Here is a 23821-nt window from a genome sequence, read left to right as displayed (position 1 = left end):
CTAAGTGAAAACCAAATCTACCTAATGCTATTCATACTCCTATGAGCCTGTAGTAACTTCACTGAATAGTCTTGCATTTTTCTACTGTTTCTTTTGGCTAATATGACATCATTATTACCAAGACGATATTAAAATTCCACTAAAATACAATAAAATTGTGCAAGCAAGATCCGAACAAGACTTTACATAACAACTACATTTGTGGGTACGCTACTTCATAGAAGAGCTGCAACTGCAGCAAATTTATTACACTCTAAATTATTGCCAAAGTTCTGACTAATTCTTATCCTACTCTTTATTCACAAGCAGCTTATAAAGAGTATTTTAATATTTGAAATTCTGGCTGGCAGACCCAATTAAAAAAGTCTCATGACATTTTTTTCTGTCCTACTCAGTGGATGATGGAGTTACTTTCAAATATTCACAAAGAATATTATTTTTTTTGAGCTCAAAACTCACTTCTCAGGCATTGCTCCAGTATTCAGTCGAGTTTCACTATTTCAGCAAACAAGCATTCTTTCAAAATAAACTATGACTTCTCTAATGCCAAACAGATAAGCCAGTCAAAGTGAAAATGCAGAAAGCTTGAGTGAGCATCAGTGCACACTATCTTCTAAAAAGAAGCTGAACTATGAACTGACTGACAGATAAGCTATTCAAGGGCTTGGGAACAGAGCAAGTGCTATTCACATAAACAGCAAAGAAGATCTCACGTTTCTTTCTTATAAAAATAAATATCTTGGTAAAGTATCATCTTAGTAAATACAGTTTTAACTGTGGTACCTACCAGCAAGAGTTCAGAAACTCTGGAAAACATGGTAAACAAACACATTTGATTTAACCACATGGAGTCTTCCACAACATTTTGCTTTCGCACCACTGCTGCTACCAGCACAATGCTCAGCTCTAGGAAACCATTCACACCATTATAAGGAACAGGTACTCAGTATAAATACTATGCCATTTGTTTGAAGACAACTCTACTCATGTAGTCTGGCTGAGGAAGGGGACCCTCAACTCATGAAAAACGATGAGCACTTGGGAGTACTTTGAAGAAAATCCAAAGGTGATGTTTGTATGATGTCAGTGAAACCAAGCCATTTAACTAGAGCCACAAGCCTGTATTTTTAAACAGATTTCAATCTAAACTAATTGCTCACAGCATCTTTGCTCTGACTGCTCTCTATGATTATTTTGCCTCTTCTTCGATTCCTTTCTTCCTCCTCCGGAGATCATTGGTACAATTGCATGTGAAGATATTACAGCCTTCTGCTAGTTCTGCCTTTACGCAGTAGCACAAGAGGACCTGGAACTGAACACATTTTCCATGAGGGTTTATGTAATCACTGCATTCCTTGAAGATTTTTAAAAGGTTTTACTTACTGTCCAAATTGTCTTATTCCAAGTACCCTTCCACAACTTCATTTATTTAGCATTCATCCATGATAAATTCTGCAAATTTTCCCCATTTATCCTAAGGAGATTTCAGAGTAGTTTACATGCTATATTTCTGCTTTTTTGGCTCAACCGACTACACTCTTCACAGGCTTCACTGCTCAGTAATCATGCCTGATAGATTTAAAATCCAAGCAGCATAATTTAGTCAAGTGGAAGGAAAAAAATATAGAAAGCCAATGAGTCAAGGGAAGCAAGTTCACAAGAGAGTATTTTCAGCGTTGGCCAAAGGAAAAAAAGGGATGTAAGTTATAATTTTTTTCCTTTTACAAAGTGTTTCACATTTTTTAAATATTTGAACTGGAAAGTACTCTGTCACACACACACACCAGTATCTACCGTGCTCTGCTTTCTAAAAGCGCAGATCTGCCTGGTTTCCATAAAAGTCACAACAACCTATAATCCCAGTGCCAGTAAGTTAAAATAAATATTCTACACAGGCAGGAGATATGGAAGATGTACAGCAACAGACACTCGGCTGAACTAGGCCAAGGTAACTCTGTGGACTTTATAATGCCGTGAGTCTGTGCGAGGTTATGAAATTGGGATGAAAAGCTTTGGGAGTAAGGTCTCATTGAATTGAAGAGTAGCAGAATGTGCCTTTATTCAGGGTGTACAAAGGGAGTTACTCCTGCCATTACACTGCTTTAGCTGACCACAGCGTTATGAAGAAGAAAGGCAGTAAGAATTCCCACAGGTTGTACAAATAAGGGGCAAAATTACTGCACTTAGCTCCTGTATGTCACTGAATGGAGAAAGCTCGCTGAGTATATTCATTTTTCTATTTTAAAGTACTCATCCCCTTCAGAAGATGCCTTTAAAAAGTCTCTTTTTGAAGTCCTAAGCCAAGCTTCAATCAATTCTTCCAACATATGGACTGGGAGCTATACAGCCTTCCCCTGTACTAGACAGTGAAGCCAGACAGCTGAGGAGCAAATACACCTCATCCACATGAACAGCATGGGGAGAGTCTTGCTGAGGCTCTGTGTGTATTAACCCAATCCCCCCGGCGCTGTCTTATGAGTCCCCAGAGCAACTGAGCCATCTCCCAGCATATGGCCATTCATCAGCTGTAGACTTGGGTTAGAGAGAATAATCCAAAAGTGTATTTACAGAAGTCATAGAATCACAGAATGGTTTGGGTAGGAAAGGACATTAAAGATCATCCAGTTCCAACCCCCCTGCCATGGGCAGGGACACCCTCCACTAGACCACGTTGCCCAAAGCTCCATCCAACCTGGCCTTGAACACTTCCAGGGATGGGGCAGCCACAACCTCTCCGGGCAACCCGTGCCAGTGCCTCACCATCCTCATCGTAAAAAATTTCTTCCTTATACCTAATCTAAATCTACGCTTTTTCAGCTTAAGGCCATTACCCCTTGTCCTATCACTACATGCCCTTGAAAACAGTCCCTCTCCAGCTTTCCTGTAGGCCCCCTCAGGTACTAGTAAGCCGCAATTAGGTCTTCCCAGAGCCTTCTCTTCTCCAGGCTGAACAACCCCAACTCTCTCAGCCTGTCCTCACAGGAGAGGTGCTCCAGCCCTCCGATCAGCTTCGTGGCCCTCCTCTGGACTCACTCCAACAGCTCCATGTCTCTCCTGTACCGGGGCCCCCAGAGCTGGACGCAGTACTCCAGGTGGGGTCTCACCAGAGCGGAGTAGAGGGGCAGGATCACCTCCCTCGACCTGCTGGTCACACCTCTTTGGATGCAGCCCAGGACACGGTTGGCTTTCTGGGCTGCAAGCGCACACTGCCGGCTCATGTTGAGCTTCTCATCAATCAATACCCCCAAGTCCTTCTCCTCAGGGCTGCTCTCAATCCATTCCTCGCCCAGCCTATAGTCATGCTTGAGATTGCACTGACCCACGTGCAGGACCAAACACAAATGTCCAAACACAATTTATTTAGGACAGAAGAATTGAGGACTTCATGAACCCATTTTATTCTCCTTTAATCTGACAAAATTGAAGCATGCCGCACGTCGAAAATAAATGGCTTGAGCCATGTATGTATGGCAAAAGTGGACTGTTTGTTTCAAAGCAACTTGAGAAAAATAGGCACAAGCAGATGAAAGCATCCAGGGTTTTTAGAATTATCAAGCAACTCTGCACCTCAATGCACCTTCAAAAAGGGAAACCTTCACATTTAGTAAGTTTTCAGAAATCACCAAATACCTGCTTTTATAAGATCAGCCTGATTTTTCAATGATTCATGAATGAGCATCTAAACAGATCACTATTTACTTTTCAAAATTGTAGATACATTGCCTATATGTAAAAGAAAAACACATGAAAAAAATTCCTATGACAGGACTTCCCTACTTCCTCCAGCCCTTCTTTGCAGGCTCGGACAACAACAGGCATTAAAAAAATCAGTTGCTGATATTCCCTGCTACCGAGACCGAGTTAAGCACAACACACTCTCCAATCTACTAACACATAAGAACACTAACAATATTTCTTATGAAAATCTGTAGCATTTAGATTACCTTTCTTTCATAAAAAGAAAAGTGCAAAAATAAGTCAAACTTCAAAATTAGGGACAATTAGGAAATATTATGAAGACTGTATTTTATTCATATCTACATAGAAAAACTGAAGACAAACAGTCACTTAGAGTGACAGACTCTTTACTGAATACCAACTATGTAATGTACCTGGTGCCAAAATTATACAGCTGTTCAGAGACACAAGGCTTTAATCATGAATACTGTATTCCTTAAAAAGTGAGCACTGGGACATAGTCTGGCTAATTTGTGTGAAAGCAGGATAAAGCCTTTGAGGAACTGTCATTGAGCACAGATAACTGCTGGCCAGGTGGAGAAATTGTCTTTGATTACTTGTTCATCTTCAGCTCTGATGAAGTAAAAATTTGAGAAGAACTGAAATACATAAGACATTTTTGGTTATGCCCTATACTGCTACACTGCTTAAAGAAAAGTTGTAAAATATCAGAAACTTCAAAAAACCCCAACAGAAAGGAGAGAGGAAAATATCGACACAACAGGTTTATAAGCCAGTATAGCTGGTTTTGCAATTACCAGCAAGTTACTGGTAACAACAAAATAAAAATACTGGGAAATAGACCTGCAGAAAAACAAACAAACACCACCACCCCCCAAATAAAATCACATTCTCAGCAATTAAAGCCACTTTTGGACTGTTTGATACAAGGGTGACAATGTTCTGCTGGACACTTTCTGATTGCTTAGACAATGGGGGCATCCATGTAGAACTGGATACACTGAAAAATAGACAGAAAAATGACAGAAATTCAGCAAAAAAGATTAACTCCAGCTTCACTTCATTAGTAGTTTTACTTTGACCTCTTTATATTTCATTCGACACAACAGCCTTAATCTCAAACTTAATGGAAACAAGCATTATACTCTCCCATATAACAGAATTAATAGAATAATGAAAAAGCACATTTTGATGTAGTATTCACTGTTGTTCAAAACATGACTGCTTAATGCATTAAAATGAACATTTCAGAAAGGCAAAAATTACTTATTCCTCTTCCCAGAAGTCTGATTCACTATTTTTCATCTTCCTCTTAAAAAAAAAAGTCTTCTACTGAAGTAGAAATACACAATCACCAAATGCATTACATAGAATGAGCAACTCATGCAAAAAACTTGTAAACTCAGTTTGACAATAACTGAACTCTCCGAAGCATTCAGCAAATAATGACAAATATCAAATACATTCAGTTTGTGCTTGCAAATGACCCATGCAAAATGTCAAAAGTTACTCAGCTCTATTAAAACAGTGGCTTGCCTTACAAAACATATGGTTTACTTTCAGTTCAGAAAAAAATAACTTATTTTAAATGAAGGTAAGGAAGTAGGAAAAAAATCCAATGTGTTTACTACACCAAAGACAAAAGGTTCCTGCCTTTGCTCACAAACAAAATATTGGTAGAACTTGAAGCATACAGGAAACACAAGATACACCACAAACTCATAGTCAAGGAGTCAAGCAGATTATAGCACAAAAAGTGTCTTCTTTTAGAAGGATGGACAAAACATTAGAAGCTACAATAATGAGTAGCACAGAAGTAGTTGTTTAAGCAAATAAATCATAATGCTTAAGTCATGATTTCCCTGTTTAGCTATAAGACAGTATCTTACTAAACTGAAAACATTGCTATTTGCTGCAAGAAAGTCTATATGACATCATCTCATTTGAATATTTCGATTAAAGCTGGTGGTAATACAGTTCAAATCTCCAATAATTGAGGTTATTTCCACTTGCAGAAACACAGAGGAAGTCTTTACTATGCTAAACTGCATTCAATAGACGCAGGCTTGTTTCCTGTCAAAGTACAACTTCTACTCCACAAAAAGATGGCAATGGAAAGTCCCTAGGTGCATATTTTACAACCACTTACCACAGTTTGAAAATCTTAGAAATTCTGGTGAAAGCAGACATATTTGAATGGAAAATAATTAAAGCTCCTAATTCTCAAGTCAAAAAAGAAATCCTAGTTGTATGTGGCAGGATATTTAATAGGATGTTGGAGTTAAATATTGCTGCTATTGTTTTATTAGATCGAGATCACGAAGACCCAAGATCATGGCACTCAGCAGGAGGAAAAAAAAAAGAAAAAAGAAGATATAGAAGATATTGACATTAATTATTTTTATGCTGTTGTGCAGATGGGGTAAATTCAAGAGGTAGTGCTAAAATGACAGAACTTAGTTAAAGCCTTTGCACCTGCTCTGGCAGATGGATGCAATTAATAACAGAAAAGAAACAGAAGAACTCAAGTAAAATTGCTCCCTGAGGGTTAGGTTGTTTTAAAATTAAGCTGACACGCTTTTTTAATGCAATATATTAAGGCGGAGATGTGTTTTGAAGTGGGCTGTCTAGTTTACAGCAAACAAACTCATTAGCGAGGTGTATAGAGAAACACAGGCCTGCCTCACAATTACTTTTCATACTCATTCTGCAAACAGATAATGTATTTTCTAATTGTTCATAGTCAAGTAAATTGTTCTGCTATATTTTGCATGGGAAACAATATTATACTTAAGTTGATTTCTTCCTATTGCAAATTAAAGATTTGAAAACGTAAGGCTGAGAGCCTCAGTCAGTAAAATTCTTGCCAGCATACTTCCAATGTGCCCTTGAAGGAATTCATTATTTGAAGTCCAACCAAAATTAACAAAGATGAAAGCCCTTGTATTACAGTGCGTGTGTGCACACGTGTGGCTATTTATGTGCACACACACTCCAACTATATCTGCACACAGTCAGGATGACCTAGGCACATGACAATCTGTGGTGTTAAATTGTGAGGATACTCCCTAGTAGTTTTGGCTCATGTCAGCTGGTGTTTTCCCAAACAAATCCAAGGGAGGTTCAGGGTTAACACAGGTCAGGGATCACTCCCTGGATGCAGGTATTTTGGGTGCGGGGGTGTGAGGGGGTGGTGGTGCAATTTTAGTAAGAATGGTGGTGACCAGCCCTGTTGTGCCATGCTGCCTGGCCTTGGGGCCCAAGAACAGTACCTGGCCCATTTTATTCACAGGTACAGACGGAGCCAAGTTTAGCTCGTCTTTCCAAATCAAGGATAAAAAGAGGATTTAAATCCTCAGCAGAGAGAACTAATGCAGGAATGCTGTATTATCGTCAGTTGTACTGCAACAGCCTGCTGGAGCAATGACAGATTTCTACAGTGCACAGAAAATTTGAAAAGCAGTCTTTTTTTTTTTTTTTCTTTTACAGTAGTTCAACAGCAAAGTGGGTTAAATTGTTACATTATTCATATTTCATGTATGAAAATAATCTTTTTTATTTCTAGAAACCAGTAACAAAATTAAAAAAAATGTAGGCTTGAGCACTCAATAACCATGAAAAATATAACCTAGGTAAAGTAGCTGAATTAACTGGATACTAATCTAACAAGAAACTGCTATTGTTACCACTATTTTTTTCTAAATAATTACCCACTAAGGCAGGCAAAGCACCTATTATTATACCAACTTAAATTATCAGTAAGAGAATTCTGAGTGCCACAGGGGAGTGGTTTTGCTTTCTGTCTCTGAGTTTGCTATGATAAAACAGGTAAATATGTTGCACTCTACTTTAAAAGTTACCTACAATAGTGGCTTGCAGCTTAACAGCCCCCAAAATCATAGATAAATGGCTTAATTTCTTTTTGTAGATCTGAAGAGCCTAGCATAACATGAAAGTATTTTCCATTTGCTCCACTTTAATATTCGTAACAGCTATTACAGGTGACTACATAATAACTGGATACTGGGGGCGGGTATGCATAAGACATTGTACATTTCTAGAATGGGCTAATGCATTGAGCAAATAGTCCTGGAACTTAAAGGTATCTGTTGTTAAAATATTTATCTTTTATCTTTTCTTGTTTACTTGGGTTGTGGTGTGTTTAATTTTTGTTTTGTTTCTTGTTTGTTTGGTGTTTTCACACAACAGATGGATGTAGGGCAACAAAATAACAGCAGGTTCTAGTGGCCCTCAGAGCCTCAGCTTCCTTGCACAGAGGGACCAGTTGCTTTCTGCTGGGGCACTGCACACTCTGCAAAGAGTGTGACTTTATCAGAGCTCTGCCATTAAACTGCTGCCTGACAGTACTCTGCAGAACGCTATGCCCCTGTGAACAGCCACCTTTTCATAATATTGTACATATTCAGTCAAAACACCAAGAGATTACTCTGAAAGTTTTAAGGATGCTAGGGTAGCCAGGGTATTGCGTTACAATTAGCAAGAAGTCACTTCACATTCAACTTTTGAAATAGCTGACTTAAGCTTTTATAAGCATTGCTATCATATCGCTTAACTCAGCATATTGTATACTGTATTAACCTTTAAAAAAAATTATACCATACATGAGGGAAATACCTTATCTTATTTACGTGGCTATAAATAAAACTGACATCTGACCTTTTCATTGTTCCTATGTTTCAGCATATTCGGGTACAAAGTCACTTGAAACATGGCAAAAAACCCACACAAATGAAAACAGCTTCCAAACCACATACATTGACTGACTGCAGAAAAATCAATAATATTTTAATAGCTAGTGGACAAAGAAAACCAAAGCAAAACATCTCTCTTGCTTCCAAGTACTGTCAATGGCTCTTTGATGGAATTCGTTCAAGAGCAGCAACATAAAGTTTCATTCACAAGGCTGTCAAGTCTAAACTCCAGACGAAGGAGAGTCATCAGCTAAGCAAAAAAAAAACCCAACAAAATCAACAAAACCAGTTAACAGAAAGGAAAATACTGCAATGGATAAATGTAACTGCTAGTTTAATTTTAATCTCTTCTATCTCTCTTTTTTCCCTGTCTACCAAGCAGCTGGGCTTTTCAAGAAGTCACATGATTTTGCCTTTCAGTAAAATGCTCCGATCTGAAATCCTTACCTTACAAAGGGATTTAAGAGGTCAAAACAAGGCTTCTTTTGCACTTTCTGATTTCTATATCACATCCTGACTCACAGCCACCTTCACTCCATCATTTTCATTACAGAATTTTGCCAAATCCTTACAGCAGTCATCCAGACATCATTACATGACCGGTTAGTACCTTACCTAGGTTGAAGATCAGTCTCATGGAACTCTCAAAATTTGTCACCTCAGATTTATCTCACTTCCATTCTGTAGTGTTTTTATACAGTGATTAAAATACTTATGAGTAGCAGATCCAAACTGTCATGTTCTTTAGTATAATAACAAGTAAAATAAATATTTAGTCAGAGAGCTTATGAGTAAGAGAGATCTGTGGAAGCACTTTTATTGTGCATAGATAACTTGGGGGCCTTAGTTAGACATCAAACTTACCTATGCACTTTGCATATAGCCCAAGCAGAAATACGTTGTTTCCCACAGGGAATCAAAGTATCTGACTCAGATTTCTGCTCTGAATCACCTTGTGGTCTCTCAATGGACCTACACATAGCAGACAAGCTTCTTAATTTATGCTGTTAGAGAGCCTGAAGCTGGGCAGCAGGAATATGCTCTCACATGTCTCTCCGGACACTACATTAACATACTGCTGCTGGCCTGCATCAAAATATTCCAGGTGGCCAGTGTCTTCAGCCACCACCCTTTCAATGGCCTTTCATCCTGGCACACCCCCACAGATCCAGTGAGCATGGTAAGTTCTTATGTTCTCTGCTAACAAGCACATGCCTTGAACTTCAAACACATGGCAGCTGTTTGCTCTTCCTCTCTCAGCCTTACCTCTCAGCTGTCATCTATCAAACACTCCTTTCACTCTGCATGCTTGAAACCACAAAAGCAATGCTGCATCTTCTAGTCCTTTCACAGCACGCAAAACTTGACCCATCTTTAACACCCTCAATACCGAATCCATAGGTATCTCTTTCACTTGCTTCTCCCAGCTGGCTTGCTTCCAACATACATTCATAAGAGCCTCTGAGGCCTGTAATTCCCAGAATATCTCTACTTACTGTACAGCACAGGCAATAAAAAAGGCTGTTTGAAAACCACTCACTTTCCCCATAGAGCTGGCTATTCTCTTAGTAACGCAACACAGATACACAGGGATGCAGGGAACCAAGCTGCTCGCTCGCTCCTGCTGGCTCTGCACTCAGATGAACTGCAAGACAACATGACTCAGCCCCAGACAGCTACCAAGCGCAATTCACAGATCATAGCTCTTGGCAGCATGTGGAATATGAAGAGAATGACATAACAACAATGAAAACAAAACATTTGAGAAAAAGAACCAAAAGATTTAACACAATCAGAAAAAAAATCAGATCCTCTGCTTTATCTACAATCAAACAAGAGATAGCAAAAGAGAGAGCAGTCACTACCAACCTAAGCTTATGCAAGCTGAGCTCCAAACCAAAAAAGGGTAGGGAGAGCTGCCAGAGAAGAATGTTAAACCAGCATTTAAAACAACACAAGGAAGAGAATAACTTACAGAGCCTATAGTGAAATGAGAAGCTTCCAAGCCAGTTAAGGAAAGTACCTGCCAATTCATCTTTTAAAGCTATAGAGGAACAAGGACCTTTGAGGAAGACATTACTGGTACGGTTTTATTGTTGTATGTGTGCCCAGAGAAGAAACTTGATGCATTTTAAATCAACAGGAAGATACCTGCGCTAAAGATACCTGTGAATGACAATATAAATAAAAGAAACACTGAAACAGTCTGAAAGTTTTTTTACTGTTTTTCCTGACTCCTATTTTATTAAAAGCCAAAAATCAGAAAAAATAAGAAGAAATCAAGAAGGGCAAGCCCTTTTTAAAAAAATCTTTACAAAGGAAACCACTATGGAAAACACACTTGCTGATATTCAGAAAAACAAAACTTAAAACCACTCCTCTAAATACAATTGTCTTCAGAAAACAGCCTCAAAATTTTTAAGTGTTGTATTTTTGTTTCCTTGTATGGTAATTAATTAGAAGATTAAGAGTTGCAAAGCATAATTACTCCCTGGAACATCTTCAAAAGAAGAATCTGAAGTCAAACACCCTGTACCCTATGCTACACTCTTTCCTCTCCAGCATTCACAGGTAGCATACAAATTTGAGAGGAAAGCTTGTCCTAAAAATAAAAGCATAACATACTAGTCAGTTGGGGTGTATTTACCATATCCCCACAGAAAGTACTTATATCAAAATAAACATATATAAAGGGGCGTTTTTAACAAGAAGTGCTTGCATATTCCCCTGGCCCCTTCCAGCCCCCACCGCTTTGCGCGGCTCTCCAGCCCATGTCCAACATGGGAAATCTCAGCACTTGCTTAACAACAAACCTCCCCCCCTCTACAAAAATCAAGAAAAGAAACCAGACATACGGAAGGAAAAGAAGTTCCTGTTCTTTGTGGCCACAGCTCCCCCCCCCCCCCCAACAAACTCTTAAAAGCGTGAAGGGGAAGTGCAAAGGCAGAACACTCAAAAAGGCAGCAACAACGACCATTGACTGCTAACGCACATCAAGTGATACAGCAGGCAGAGGCACCACAACTCCAGCAAGAGGAAGAAGGGACGCTTTGCCACAGCCCCTGGGAACCCCATAGCCAGGGACAACTTCAGGGTCCCACTCACAGCCGGTGCCACCCGCGTCCCCTCACCCCCGAGGGGCCTCAAGCGGCCCCCTCACACCCCAAGCAGGCGGGCAAGCTTGACAGGGCGGGACCGGAAACTCCACCTCCCTCCCTCCCGAGCTCAACCACTGGTCAGCTCTCCTATCACTCTCAACCCTGCCAGCCCCCCCGCCCTCCTGCCAGCCCCCTCCCCATCTCCGAAGCTTTCTCCCAGCCACACGCCCCACCCCGTTCCCGGCTCCACGCTCACTTGCTGGTGGGCACGTCAAGCAAATCCAATTTCCTCCTCTGATTGGCTGTTCCGAGGAGGTGGCTCCCGCCTCTGAGAAGGGGGCTTGGTTCCCCGCCGTTGCCGCCTGCCCTCCCCCGCTCTCCTCCCGGGGCGCATGCGCGGGGCTGAGTGTTGTCCTGGGGGTGGGCATGTTCCGAGGAGAGGAGCGGCCGCCAGAGCGCCGCGGGGAGGGGGCGGGAGCAGGAGCGGGGCCGCTGCCGCCGGGGAGCCAGCCTCACTTTCTAGGAGTGAGGGGAGACCATAGCCTGCCGGGGGCTGCGAGCGGTGCCACATACAGACCTGTGCGTGTGCATATATATCTATATATCTCTCTCTTGCATGTGTCTGTAGGACTCTCTCTCTCTCCACACACGCGCGCACATACCCACCCACCGGGCGGGCTGGGCTGTGGTACGGGCAGGGCGATGCGGGCGGCGGGGCAGTAGCTCCCCATGCTTCGCTGCGGGCCAGCGGCCGCCCGCCACCGGCAGCCGGAGCAGCAGCGCCACAGGGCAGAGTCCCGCGGGGCGGCCGGCGTGTGCGTGGACCCGGCGATCACCGACGGCCGTCCCCAGCGCGGCGGCCGGGACAGGCAGCGGGCGGCGGCGCGGGATGCGCTCCGCCTGCCTCCCGGGGCGGTGAAGCCCGCCGCCGCCGGAGGGAGGAAAGCCTCGTCCGACGAGACGCTTCGCCTGCGCTCCGCGCCGCCGCCCCGGGAGAAGCCTTCCCCCCCCCCCCGCTCCGCCTGCTCCTGGCTTTTCTCGGCGGCTCCTGTGGCTCTTGGCACAAAGCTGTGCGGTGCTGATCTGTACGTACGCGTGCGCCGGGAGCGAGGTCCCTGCCTGCCTGCCCCCTGCCCCCGCTGCCTGGCCGCTCGCGTGCCTTGCGGATCTCTGCCTGCTGCCTTCGCTGCTTTCCTGCGCCCCCGTCCTCCTCCTTTCCCCCCTACGCCGCGGCCGCTGCGCGTCTTCCGCTTTTGTTGTCTGGTGACGGGCATGTGCCCGCTGCCCGCCGGTACGGTGGGGTCCGCGGCCGCCGGAGCGAGGGGTCCGGCGGGGGCAGAGGAGCTGGGCGCGGGGTGGGCCGGGCTCTCGGGCAGCCGCGGCAGGGCCCCGCCGCCGCCGGCGGGTGGGTGGGTGCGTGGGTTTCCCCTCCCGCCTGTTGGTGTTGACAATAAATCCGGGATCGCTTCTGCCAGTGTAAACTCGGGCCAGGTGGGTTTACGCTGTTTGTCATGAAAAGTTAAACTTGTTCCTAAACATGCCCTGGTCTTGCCCTTTCCTGCCTGTGAAGAAGGAAGTGTTACCTCACTGGCTGCGGCCAGTTTTATGACGAGATGTTTTCGGAGCACCTTGTGAGTCTCGTGTGCGTTTCTCTGTCGTTGCGGCCAGCTTGGCTCCCAGATGGCCAATTCCCTGAACGGCCGGAACCCGCGCAAGGGACGGATCCTGGGCTTCATTGATGCCATTCAGGATGCTGTGGGCCCCCCAAAGCAGGCAGCTGCCGACCGGAGGACTGTGGAGAAGACCTGGAAGCTTATGGACAAAGTGGTGAGTGTCTGGGTGCGCACAGGGAAGAATGGGGCTATTTAAATGGGTACGCACGGAGAAACGGTGCCTTCCTGCAGCTCTGGCTGCTGTGCTGCGGGTGCCTCGGGAAGTAAGGGGACTTAGGTTTTAGGCTATTTAAGCACCATTTGTCTTTTTTTTTTTTTTTTTTCTTTCCCCCTTCTTATGGCCTCTGGCAGTGTTTTTTTTTAATCTACATTGTGGAGGGAAAACAAATGTGTGTGTTTGCCTTAGGCTATCGTTAATTTCAGATGCTTTAAAATGACTCAAACTTGAAGAGCTGTCCTAACGAAAAGCTGCTTAACTTAGACTTGTAATCACATATTCTGTGTGTTTCGTGTTGGATCACACTGTTAGTCTGCAAACAAGACCTCTGAAGTATGAAACTTCAGTTAAGCTAATCGTCCTGTGAGACTTGCTCATGATGGCAACGTAGATACGTTTGTGCTTTTAGGAATGTGCGTGGGGACTGGGGGATGTCACTCTTGTCAGTTTAGTAAACAGATTAGTATGGCACGCTTAACTTTTAAGTGTGTGTTCTGCATTTTAATGATTTTTAAGTACTTCTACTCTTCATTTTGAAACTAGAAATACACTGTCCTGAAACTCATTTTTCAGGAAGTGGGGAGGATAGGCTATAGTTTTTTAGATCTTACAGTTCTCTGCATCAGCCACACATATTTTGTTTAGTATTATACAAAATAACAGCTTGTAGGATGGTAGATTAGCTAGGAGAGTTCCTTACCAGTAGTAGGAACCGGAGATGAAGGCACTCTCTTTTGCACATGAGGTGATACTTAGAGCTTCCTCTTGAAACTGCTGGGGAGTGAGCATTACTACCTGTTAGCCTTGGGTCTGAGTGGCAAGAGAGTTATGACTTTTTAACTCAGGGATTCTTCATTAATTAGTGTAACCCTTTGCTTTCCCTGTGGCTCTTGTAAAATGCAAATGTTTAACATTTCTTAAAGTTCCTGAGTAGTTACACTGACATGGTGGAGATTATTTCATGTAATATGCCCTGACAAGTGGTAATTTCTAAGTATTTGATTGAGTCCTTGTGTCCTCTTCTTTTTGATGCTCCAAGAATAGCATCTGTATTTCCACCAATATTTCTGATGATGATTATAAACTTAAAAACTAGCCTTGATAGAAATGGTTATTATCACAAAGACTTTGTTGACATTTCCCTGTTAATGATCAGGATGCTGTAAACAATGAGCATCTTGTAGTAAGAACTGCAAGTTTAAATACGTGGAAGTAGGCACTCTTCTTCAGTAGGAGGAAGTTTTTTGGCTTGGAAACCAGGAATCTGGTTCATTGTTGTTGAAACCATGTAGGGAATGTATAGCTTAATTTCCCCACGTGTCAGGCCATTTACAAATCTATATGATTAGGTTGTCCCTTGATTGGTTTGTATATTCAGAGTCACCAGAAAATCTTAACCCCATTGCTTGGATTTGTGGATTGCTTTTACTCAGCTAATATAGGATAACTGTATTTGTCAGTATTACAACGAAGCATCAGAACAGCCAGTAAGGCCTGTTCTGTGGAAGTCACTGGAAAGGCTGGGCATTGCGCTGTGCTTTATTTTTCATTTTACTGGATAAGTGTCCTCAGTTTGGATCTTTAATGTATCCTCTTTAAGCTGCTCTCATTTAATCAAATTTTATTTCCAAATTATATTAAAGTATACCAGACAGGATGATGTCATAGTGTGAGAATGCTGTAGCTTGCTGCTTGAGTTTTTAGCATTTGGTACTTACAGTGAAAGGATGTATTTGAGCAAATTTAGTATGTTGGCAAACAAATTTAAGTTTCTTAACCTTATGTAGTAGTAGGCACAGGAAGGTCATTTTCTCCTCTGCCTAGATCAAAACCAGGGATTAAAATCGGAAATAGAAACCTGCTTGATTGACTGTTGTTTCAAATACCATTTCTGGAGTGTGTCCTGTGACTGATTTCTGTGGTGGGTCACTGATCAAATTAATGCCTAGTGAAGGTGGTAGGCTCTGCAAAGTCGGTGGGGTGCCACCCATGGTAAGATTGTGGCCTTTGAGGCCTATTTTGCTTGTTGTAACAGCAGTCATTACCCTTGTTTATTCTTTAACTATAATAGCTGTTATAGCCATCTTTTTGCTGCAATGAGGTAGCTAAAGTTTTCTCCCATTCTGAAGATGTTAGGGAAAGGGAGAATGGAAACAAAGCAAAGCTGTTATCTTGACCAAAGGATGAAAAATGAGCAGCCTTAAAAACTAGGGGCAGAGCTCAATAATTTCTGGTTTACATTTCTTTCTTTCTTTAAACTGTCATTCTTTACCTTTCTTTCATGTCTTTCTGCAATTTCCTCCTTTGGCAGATGAGATGTTCTGTATGAATATTTGTTTTCAATAATAAGGGATTAACCGATACTACAAATATTGCTACTCTATAAGAACTATACTATAAGAGTGGTTATATGGTGTATGTAAAAGTTCTGACTACTTGGATACCATGCAAACTTCTCTATTTAGAATGGGTTGTATGTCGTGCTTTGGAATTGTTCAGACTTCGTGGTAATGTCTGTTGTTTATGGGCTGATGCTTTAGCTGTTAGAATAGGCAGAAGGTTGCAGTTCTGCTTAAGTGTCTTCACTTTAAACTTACGTTACCAGTTTGAAAAAATCAAGGATTTGGAGAGAGTTCTTTATCAGGACAGAATGTTGGGATACTGCTCCTGGTTAGAGCCCTGCTTGTAAAAGTTGGTATAAGCAACATACTTGCAGGGAATTAAAAACAACAAATAAAAAAAATCTTATTGTAAGTAATCAGTGAATATGAATTGTTATCTATCTGTATATCTTAAATCTGTATCCTTCTTTTTATACTTCATCCAGTGGGATCTGTACTTTTTGAGGTTTCCTGGTATGTCTTTTTTTATATGAATTTTCAATACTAACCGCATTATTAGAGGGTCATCAAAGTTAGCATCAATGTCCAGTTTCCCTGCTGCTTTTCTCATGGGTAAACAGTAGCTTTACCATTAAGAACCAGAAATATTTTGTTTAATTCCTTTGCAATGCAAAGGATAATATTCCTTTTATGGTTTGGAAGGCTAGCCCTGCTTTCCAGTGCTTGCATTGTATAAGCAATCTGACCATATATCTCTGAACTTCTAGCAAGCAAATTACTATTTTTAAAGCATGATATGTGTTTTAGAAAGTTTATCTCCTGTAAATAAATAAATAAATAGTGTTAACATATAACTCTAGGTCTTCCTTTAAACTGTGCATAACTTACATAGGTTATTTTTTCTGCGAAAATTTAAACGTAATGTTTTTAAAACCTAGAAACTAGCTGTGTATTGTTAGAAGATAATGGTTATCTTGAGAACAAGTTTGGGAGAGAATGTCTATTATGTAAACATGGGAGTAGTTGAGTTAGTTTACTGCTCGGGCTATTTAGAGTCGGCAGCACTATTGTGCACACTTTTCTATTGTGGGTTTCAAGCGGATAAAATTGTTACACATTCTGAACAGGATTTTTTTAAAACAGGAATATTTCAGCATCTTTCAGTCACTTTTCAGTACTCGTGCACTGGGCCTGAAAATAATTATTTTTTTCTACTGTAAAGATTAACAGTAGTGTTTAAACTGTTTGGGCGCTCTGTCATAGCCCACCCAGTTGTTTGATTCTGATTGTATAAATGGGGATGGCAATTTGATTTGCTATTTAATAATTACCTAAGAGCAAATTAGAGCATGTCTCCAAAGCTCATACTGTTGACTTAGTAAAAGCTGTATTACCTCCGTAACTTAGTAATGAGGTTTTCTTTAAATTAACATTTGTCAGCATCCAAGTTTCCAATAGCATCTAAGTGAGTATACAGAGCACCGTAGTTGAAACTGTGTGTGTGCGTTCATTATTCTTTGGAACACTTTATGTAATTGTTACGTTAATGTGCAACCTTCCAAGTCAATTAAATGTCATTGTTTCACAAAGGATCTAGAAAAGACAGTAATTGATCATAACCATGGTATTCTTCATTGTATTACTTAGTCAAAGTTGATGGAAGTTTTGTGTCCTGTGTACACTGGTTGTGGAAAAACAGTAAAAATTCAAACAGAGGAATGGAAGCTTTTCTTTTTCTTGTCAGAAGAAAGTATAAATGACCCTCTAAAGTCAGCTGTCCTGTGCGTATGTAGCATCAGCATTGTTCTTGCTCAGTCCTCCAGTATGGAAGCATTTGGCCCAGTTGCAGTGTGGTAGCTGTTGAACAGGCACGTACTGCATTGTCAGCTGAAAAGATCGGTGATCGATCACCTCTGCTTATATTTTGACGAGAAGGCTTCTTTCAGAAAGAAACCCCATCTTTCTGTGGAAAATAAAATGCATTGCAGTTAAGGTAATTTCTGGCGGGAAGAAATAGATGATGAAGCAGCATAATGTTCAGATTTAATCCATTTTCCTGATTAAGTTCTTCAGAATTCATTGTTGGTAGCATCGTGTGTTGTGGTTTTCTGGAGAATTGTTATGGTATCTTACTGCAGAGCTACCTTTATGCAGTCTGTGGTGTGTCAAGGTGTTTTTTTAATACTTTGACTTTTTTGTATTGCATGGCAAAAGATACTCATTTACTAGACGATTTTGAAGTATAGTTTTGGAAGTTGAGCACTGGTGCCCTGATTGTTCTAATCCATCCACTGCAGCTGAAAACAGTGTTTAGCGGATGTCCTACCCATTAGATACTTACTCTGTTTTAGCTGTGTTACTTTCCTTGTATTGTCTTTGACTAGCATTAGGTGTTTAAACAGATTGTGTTAGGGCTGCTGTACTTTGCTTGAACAAAAGTTCCTTTGTCAAATGAGTCCAGGGCTTTCAAATATTGTTTGCTTTAAAAAGTGAATAGAAGATACAGTTTTGTGAAAGAAATTAATTGTCTAAGTACAATAGGCATCCATTACTCTCATCTCTGAAGATGCTATGAAGTAATGCCTTATAATTTAAGTCAAATATCTTCAAAAATGTTATGAGTAGTGGTATTTATTTTGTTTGGGGGGAGGAGAGGAGGGAAGAGGGGGTTGAGATTTTTCTCCATAGTCACTAGAGTAAGCTTGTCTGGAAGTTCCAGAGTTAACTGTTTCAAAATCTGTTTCTGGTAGATTAGGGTGATACCTTAGTTCTTCACAATTAGAATTGCACTTTGTTTCAGTGATTCTGGAGTAAATGCTTGGATTTACCCTGTGAGGTAGTGAAAGGAGCTTAGCTTTGTCTCAGTTTATCTCAATAAGAGATGTTTCTTACTAACTTGCTGACTGACTGCTTTTCATTTTTTAGACTGAATGCTTGCTAAATATATACATGCTTACTTCCAGTCATAACAATACACAAATCACAGAGTGATATGATTCATGTCCGCTCCTAAAGTGTTGGTGGGGGTTGCTTTGTAAAGTGCAATATGGAGGTCTTTATTTTTGGTTTGGGGTTTTTTTGTTGTTGTTGTTTTGCTTTGAGTTCTGTTTTCTTTTGAAGAAAGGTATGTGCGCCACTTCTGGTACTTTGGTAAATCTTTTGCGTCAGCAGATGTAATTTTTTATTGCTTGCTTTTAATTGTGACCTGCTGTGGTATGTGTCAGGACATCTTGGCTCTGGAAACCATATGGTTTACCAGTCATCTCTTTACAAACTTATGTCCTTTGGACTGAAACCTTGTGTAACCTATAAAGTGAAGAAAGTCTTGTACTACTTCACTGGATCAGTGACTTGAACTAAATATTAGCATTTTTTCAATGAGAATGCATCAGACTAATTGAGTTGTACTGTAGAAGAATTTTTCTATGACTTTCATAAAGGCTTGTTCTGGAGTTAAAGGTTCTAGTAAAGTGCTGTTTTTATAAATGCAGCAGAAGGTGAAGCCTTGTAAACCGTGATGACCACAGGATCCTGTTTTGATATGTGTATGACTGTATGTAATGATACTGGACTGAAGAAGACTTGCTAGAACATCTGAAAGAGAAACTAATTTTTCTTTATAACTGGATGTTCCTTTGGTACAGTTGAATGGACTGACTGTTGAAAATACACCAAACAGCATAAAAATTTGCTTTTTTCTCTTGTTTTTATATTTTTAATGATATTTCTGATAGATATGAAACCACTTATATTCTGCTTGTTGGCACATCTGATCAAAAAGATAGACTTCAGAAAGAGAATTCTTTGATGATGAGATTTAAGTTAGGATAAATAAGCAATTCAAAATGATTGCAGCCTTCTCTGCTTGTGGTCTGCTCTCATTGCTGAATTTTTTCCCTGAATAAATATTTTCCTCTTTTAAGTTGTTTTTTGTTTTTTTTTCCCCTTGTGCTTGTTGCTTCAGAAAGCTATAATGCCTAATTAGTGATACTGATTTGTGACAAGTTTTCACAAAATCAGAAATCAGCGAACAAAAGTTCAGATGAAAAATGTCTACGTTTTTCATACAGGTTTTCACTTCTGTCTTTGGAATTCCAGTTCTTCTAAGTCTTTGACAAAAAGAAATTCATGTATGTCTCTGCGTGGATGATCTTCAGATCTGTCTACACATGTAAAATTCTTTGCTCATGTTTCTGAAATCTCCTTAAAGAATTCTAGCTGTCAGCTTAACTTCAGCGTAACTAAAAGCAAATGTTTAATCTCCTTTGTCTTTCTTGTTAGTTCCTTTCTTGATCTTCTGGGGTGATACCATCATCCTGCCTTCACTTGGGCAACTCCTTTACTTGAACTGCTCTTTTAAAAGTTGTGTCTGAATCTTTCAGACTGAGATGTGACTCTCAGACAAATACAACCTTCTGTGTCAATCGATTCACCTAAAACTGTCATCCAGGCATTGCTATTTGGTATATCAGTAAGTTCAGCTTTGCTTGTCTGACCTCGAAAGAATGCCATCATATCCAGCCTTTATTCTTTGAGAATGCGGCTCCAGGCATCTCGTAACCCACAAGTTGGACCGTGTTGTCCTTTTCTTTATCCTGATTACCTTTTCTTTGTCACATAAAATATAAACAAGTTATTTTCAGTTGCAAAGTGTCTTGCTGTCTCACTTTTGCAGTTATGGATTACAGTTCCAGACTTTGTCACCTGATGAAGAGATGACCAAACATCTTTATGGTTTACTTTTTTTTTAATTTCGTTTCCTTCCCGCTTCTTCCTCAACTTAGGAGGAATTTCTTTATGAGCCACTAAATAATTTTAAAACTTGCCTTGAAATCTTTCTTTTCTGTTTATATCTAGAAGTACTTAACTGCTAGTGCCTTGAACCTCTCTTCAGTATGTTGAACAGTGTTCCTGTGTTCATATTTGCCTGCATCCATCTGCTGTCTTTTTGTTTCCTACTAAGATTGTAGGTTTCTCTGTGGGAGGGACTGTCTGTTTTACAACACATCAGAAGGGTTCCTGATCCATTAATTGGTCTAGTAGGTGAAAGAATAATAGAAATTACTAAAGTAACAATGGAACAGTGAAATGAGGGGAGCTATTGCAAATGTCATGTTTTAAATATTGTTTTTGAACGGCATTAACATTTCTATAGCAGTTACGAGTTTGCACTGTTCTAATGGTGCTATACTTTTTTACAACTTGTTAGTGCTTGACTCTTGTCAAGCTCTTCTATCTCTACTTTTCTAACTATGATGCCAATTACCTAATTCTAATTGCCTGGTTGTTTTAGTGTGCGTGTTTCAGAGGATAAAATCAATTATGTGTTTGGTTTGTTGTTTGTGGTGCATTATGGTCTTACGGCAGTGAATTTCTTGATGGTGTAGGTCTAGAAATTGAAGGAGGGGTCAGCAATGGCAATATAGCTTTGAGTTGAGAGGTGAGTGTTACAGGATCCAAGTTTGTTTCCCGCCCTCAGAAATGCGCAAGACTGCACTTTTTTGATAGATTAGTAGGAATAGGAGTCTGCTTTCAGCAGTATTAAGATGTTTTTACAACCTCGTTAGTTACCTCAAAAGAATGTCAAAGTCACTAATATATAATGGGGTGATCTCCAAATGATACCTATAAAACTTTTATACCACATGGACTTAATTTTTTCATAAGTATTTGCATATGTACAGCTGCACACACATGTCTAGAATGTGTCCATCTGCAGCGTTTTAGCTGAGCCTGGATAGCTCAACTCAGTAGCACTCAAAAACTACCCTTTAGTTTTGATCCCTTTTGCTTTCTAGGATAGATCAAGACAGAACAAACTACCGGAGAATTTAGGTAGCAAAGAGGTAATTACTCTAACCTCGTGTATGTTGAAGAAACAAAACCAGTACCACCTTCTTCCAGAAACATTTCCGGTGGAGAGCAGATTCAATTAAAGGTGTTCAATTCATCTAAAGCTTATTCTTTTTAAGTAATATATATTATTCAATTATTTTTTGTGCCATTTTGGAATGTGATGATTCCAAGTCTGTTAAGATGCTACCTTTATTATAGCCATGAATTGGAAGACATTGAGTTTATAATGTTTTGTTTCCTGGTTTATGATAGCTGTTTGTGAGTGACTTAATTTCTGTCTATCATAGCTAATAGCTTTTGAACCACTGGCAACATTCAGAACATTTTTGTATGTGTAGACCTCTCAAACTTTAAATTTCTGTAGGTTCTAAGAGGTACTATTGTTGGATAGAGAAAAGAGAGAGCCAGCAGATGACAAGGTACTTTATAAGGTTGGTTCTTAGCAGACATTTAAACATCCATGGGGAAGTTCAAGTTCACCTGCAGCAAACACATGTGTACGGAACTACTGCTCTCAGCATTAGTTGTGTACTGTGTTTTGATAATATACTCCTTAGCATATCGTAGGCAGGTGAAGACATTCTTACTTTAAAAGCAGAACCCCAAACTATGTAAGTAAGCTTGTTTTGCTTTTTATAGATATGACGGGATTAAGTTAAATTTTACATCCTTTGACATTAGAGACTATGTTGGGATTTCATGGAATGTAAATGAAGTAGGATTTAATTCTTTGTGCCTGAGGTTAGAGAATTATGCTTACACCTATTCATTTTAAGATGTCAGATCATTTTTTGCCCCAATGTATTTCTTTTACATTCTTTTGTTTTTGTTTGTAGGTGAGATTGTGTCAAAACCCAAAACTTCAACTCAAAAACAGCCCACCTTACATACTTGATATTTTACCTGACACTTATCAACATTTGCGACTTATACTGAGCAAATATGATGACAACCAGAAACTTGCACAACTCAGTGAGAATGAGTATTTTAAAATCTACATTGACAGTCTCATAAAGAAATCGAAACGGGCTATAAGACTCTTCAAAGAAGGAAAGGAAAGAATGTATGAGGAGCAGTCACAGGACAGGTGAGTGAAATATTTAAATATGAAGTAGATTGTCTGGCCTGTCTGCATTCTTAACGCAGTTTGTCTGCAGCCATTGTGTTTTGACATTTTTAATTATTTAAAGAGCAGAAATATTTATTGTTTGGATTCATTGACCCTGCAGGTCAATCAGTAATTTGCTGGATTTGTTCCACTGTGTGCTCTTCTCTGTCACTTGGTGACCTTTAAAACCAAGTGTGTTTCCTTTATAAAACATTCATTTCATTGTAATTACTTGTTCACAGGGCCTCACAATATGTAGTTTTTCCTCTGGCAGAAAGAGAGTGACTGTTACTTGGATTGATCTTGACCTCCCTACACCAGTTCTTAAAACTGTGGAGGGCATGATGGATAATGACTTAGAGCTTTCATAAGTGATGAGATGGAGCAAAACAATATTCACATTTTTGAGATATTGTGTGATGTTAGCATAAGGTGATGATAATGTTAGTTTGGTGCTGAGAAGCCTTTTCAGAAACCTAATAGATTCCTGATTTGCCATGGTTCAGTTTTAATAACAGGGATTAATGTCCACTTTATGTGTTCTCTTGGCAATGAGTGAAAAGTTTTTTAGTATTTGATTTTATTACCTAATATTTTAAAAAGTATATTTCAAGAAATGTGCAAAATCTACAGTTCTGTTTTGGGAAGGGGTACAGCAGTGCTGTGGCAGTTAGACTCTGCCATGTGTGCCCTATCTTTAAATCTATTCAAATAAAAGATATGATGCTGTTTCCAGACTCTCTCCTTTTTAAAGGAGGTAGTGGGGAGTGGGAGATAGAGAGGAAGTGAATGGAGGATTGAATCCCTGCCATTCTGTCTGCACCTGAGCTCAGAAGCAGGGTTGCAGTATAATTTTACAGCTGGTGAAAGTGTTGGTAGAAGCAGTGAAATGTCTACATTCTTGTAAATGTCACTGCTGTTATGTTTGATTTATACATATGTTTCTTCCAGATCTTCAGCAATGATTATAGCTATTCAGAATACTGTGGTAGTCTCCTGTGCTTGATAGGGTGTCTGAAGCTTGCTTAATGTCTAAGGATTTTTTTTTTTGTATGTAAAGACTGTCCAATTGTAAATATTGCTTCAATTGGAACAGTTTGCCTAAGAGGAGCAAAA

General features: G+C 40.2%; 1 protein-coding gene across 4 annotated transcripts in view; it reads left to right on the top strand.

Annotated features, from left to right (window-relative positions):
- Positions 1 to 11930: 11930 nt before the first annotated feature.
- The window catches only part of CBLB (Cbl proto-oncogene B), a 129439-nt gene continuing 117548 nt past the window's right edge, over positions 11931 to 23821 (top strand). For 2 of the 4 annotated variants that reach the window (XM_075767302.1, XM_075767293.1), the window contains exons 1-3: positions 11931 to 12088; positions 13178 to 13336; positions 22434 to 22684. In XM_075767302.1, the coding sequence (XP_075623417.1) occupies positions 11936 to 12088; positions 13178 to 13336; positions 22434 to 22684 (563 nt within the window). In that variant the 5' untranslated portion in view covers positions 11931 to 11935. Of the gene's footprint in view, positions 12089 to 12158; positions 12595 to 13177; positions 13337 to 22433; positions 22685 to 23821 lie in introns of those variants that run through there. The other 2 variants (XM_075767311.1, XM_075767321.1) reach the window with 2 other exon arrangements.

This window comes from Balearica regulorum, chromosome 1 (assembly GCF_011004875.1).
Source record: "Balearica regulorum gibbericeps isolate bBalReg1 chromosome 1, bBalReg1.pri, whole genome shotgun sequence".
Taxonomy (NCBI): domain Eukaryota; kingdom Metazoa; phylum Chordata; class Aves; order Gruiformes; family Gruidae; genus Balearica; species Balearica regulorum.
The sequence above is the reverse complement of the archived record's forward strand: the minus strand, read 5'-3'. Positions and strand labels throughout refer to the sequence as shown.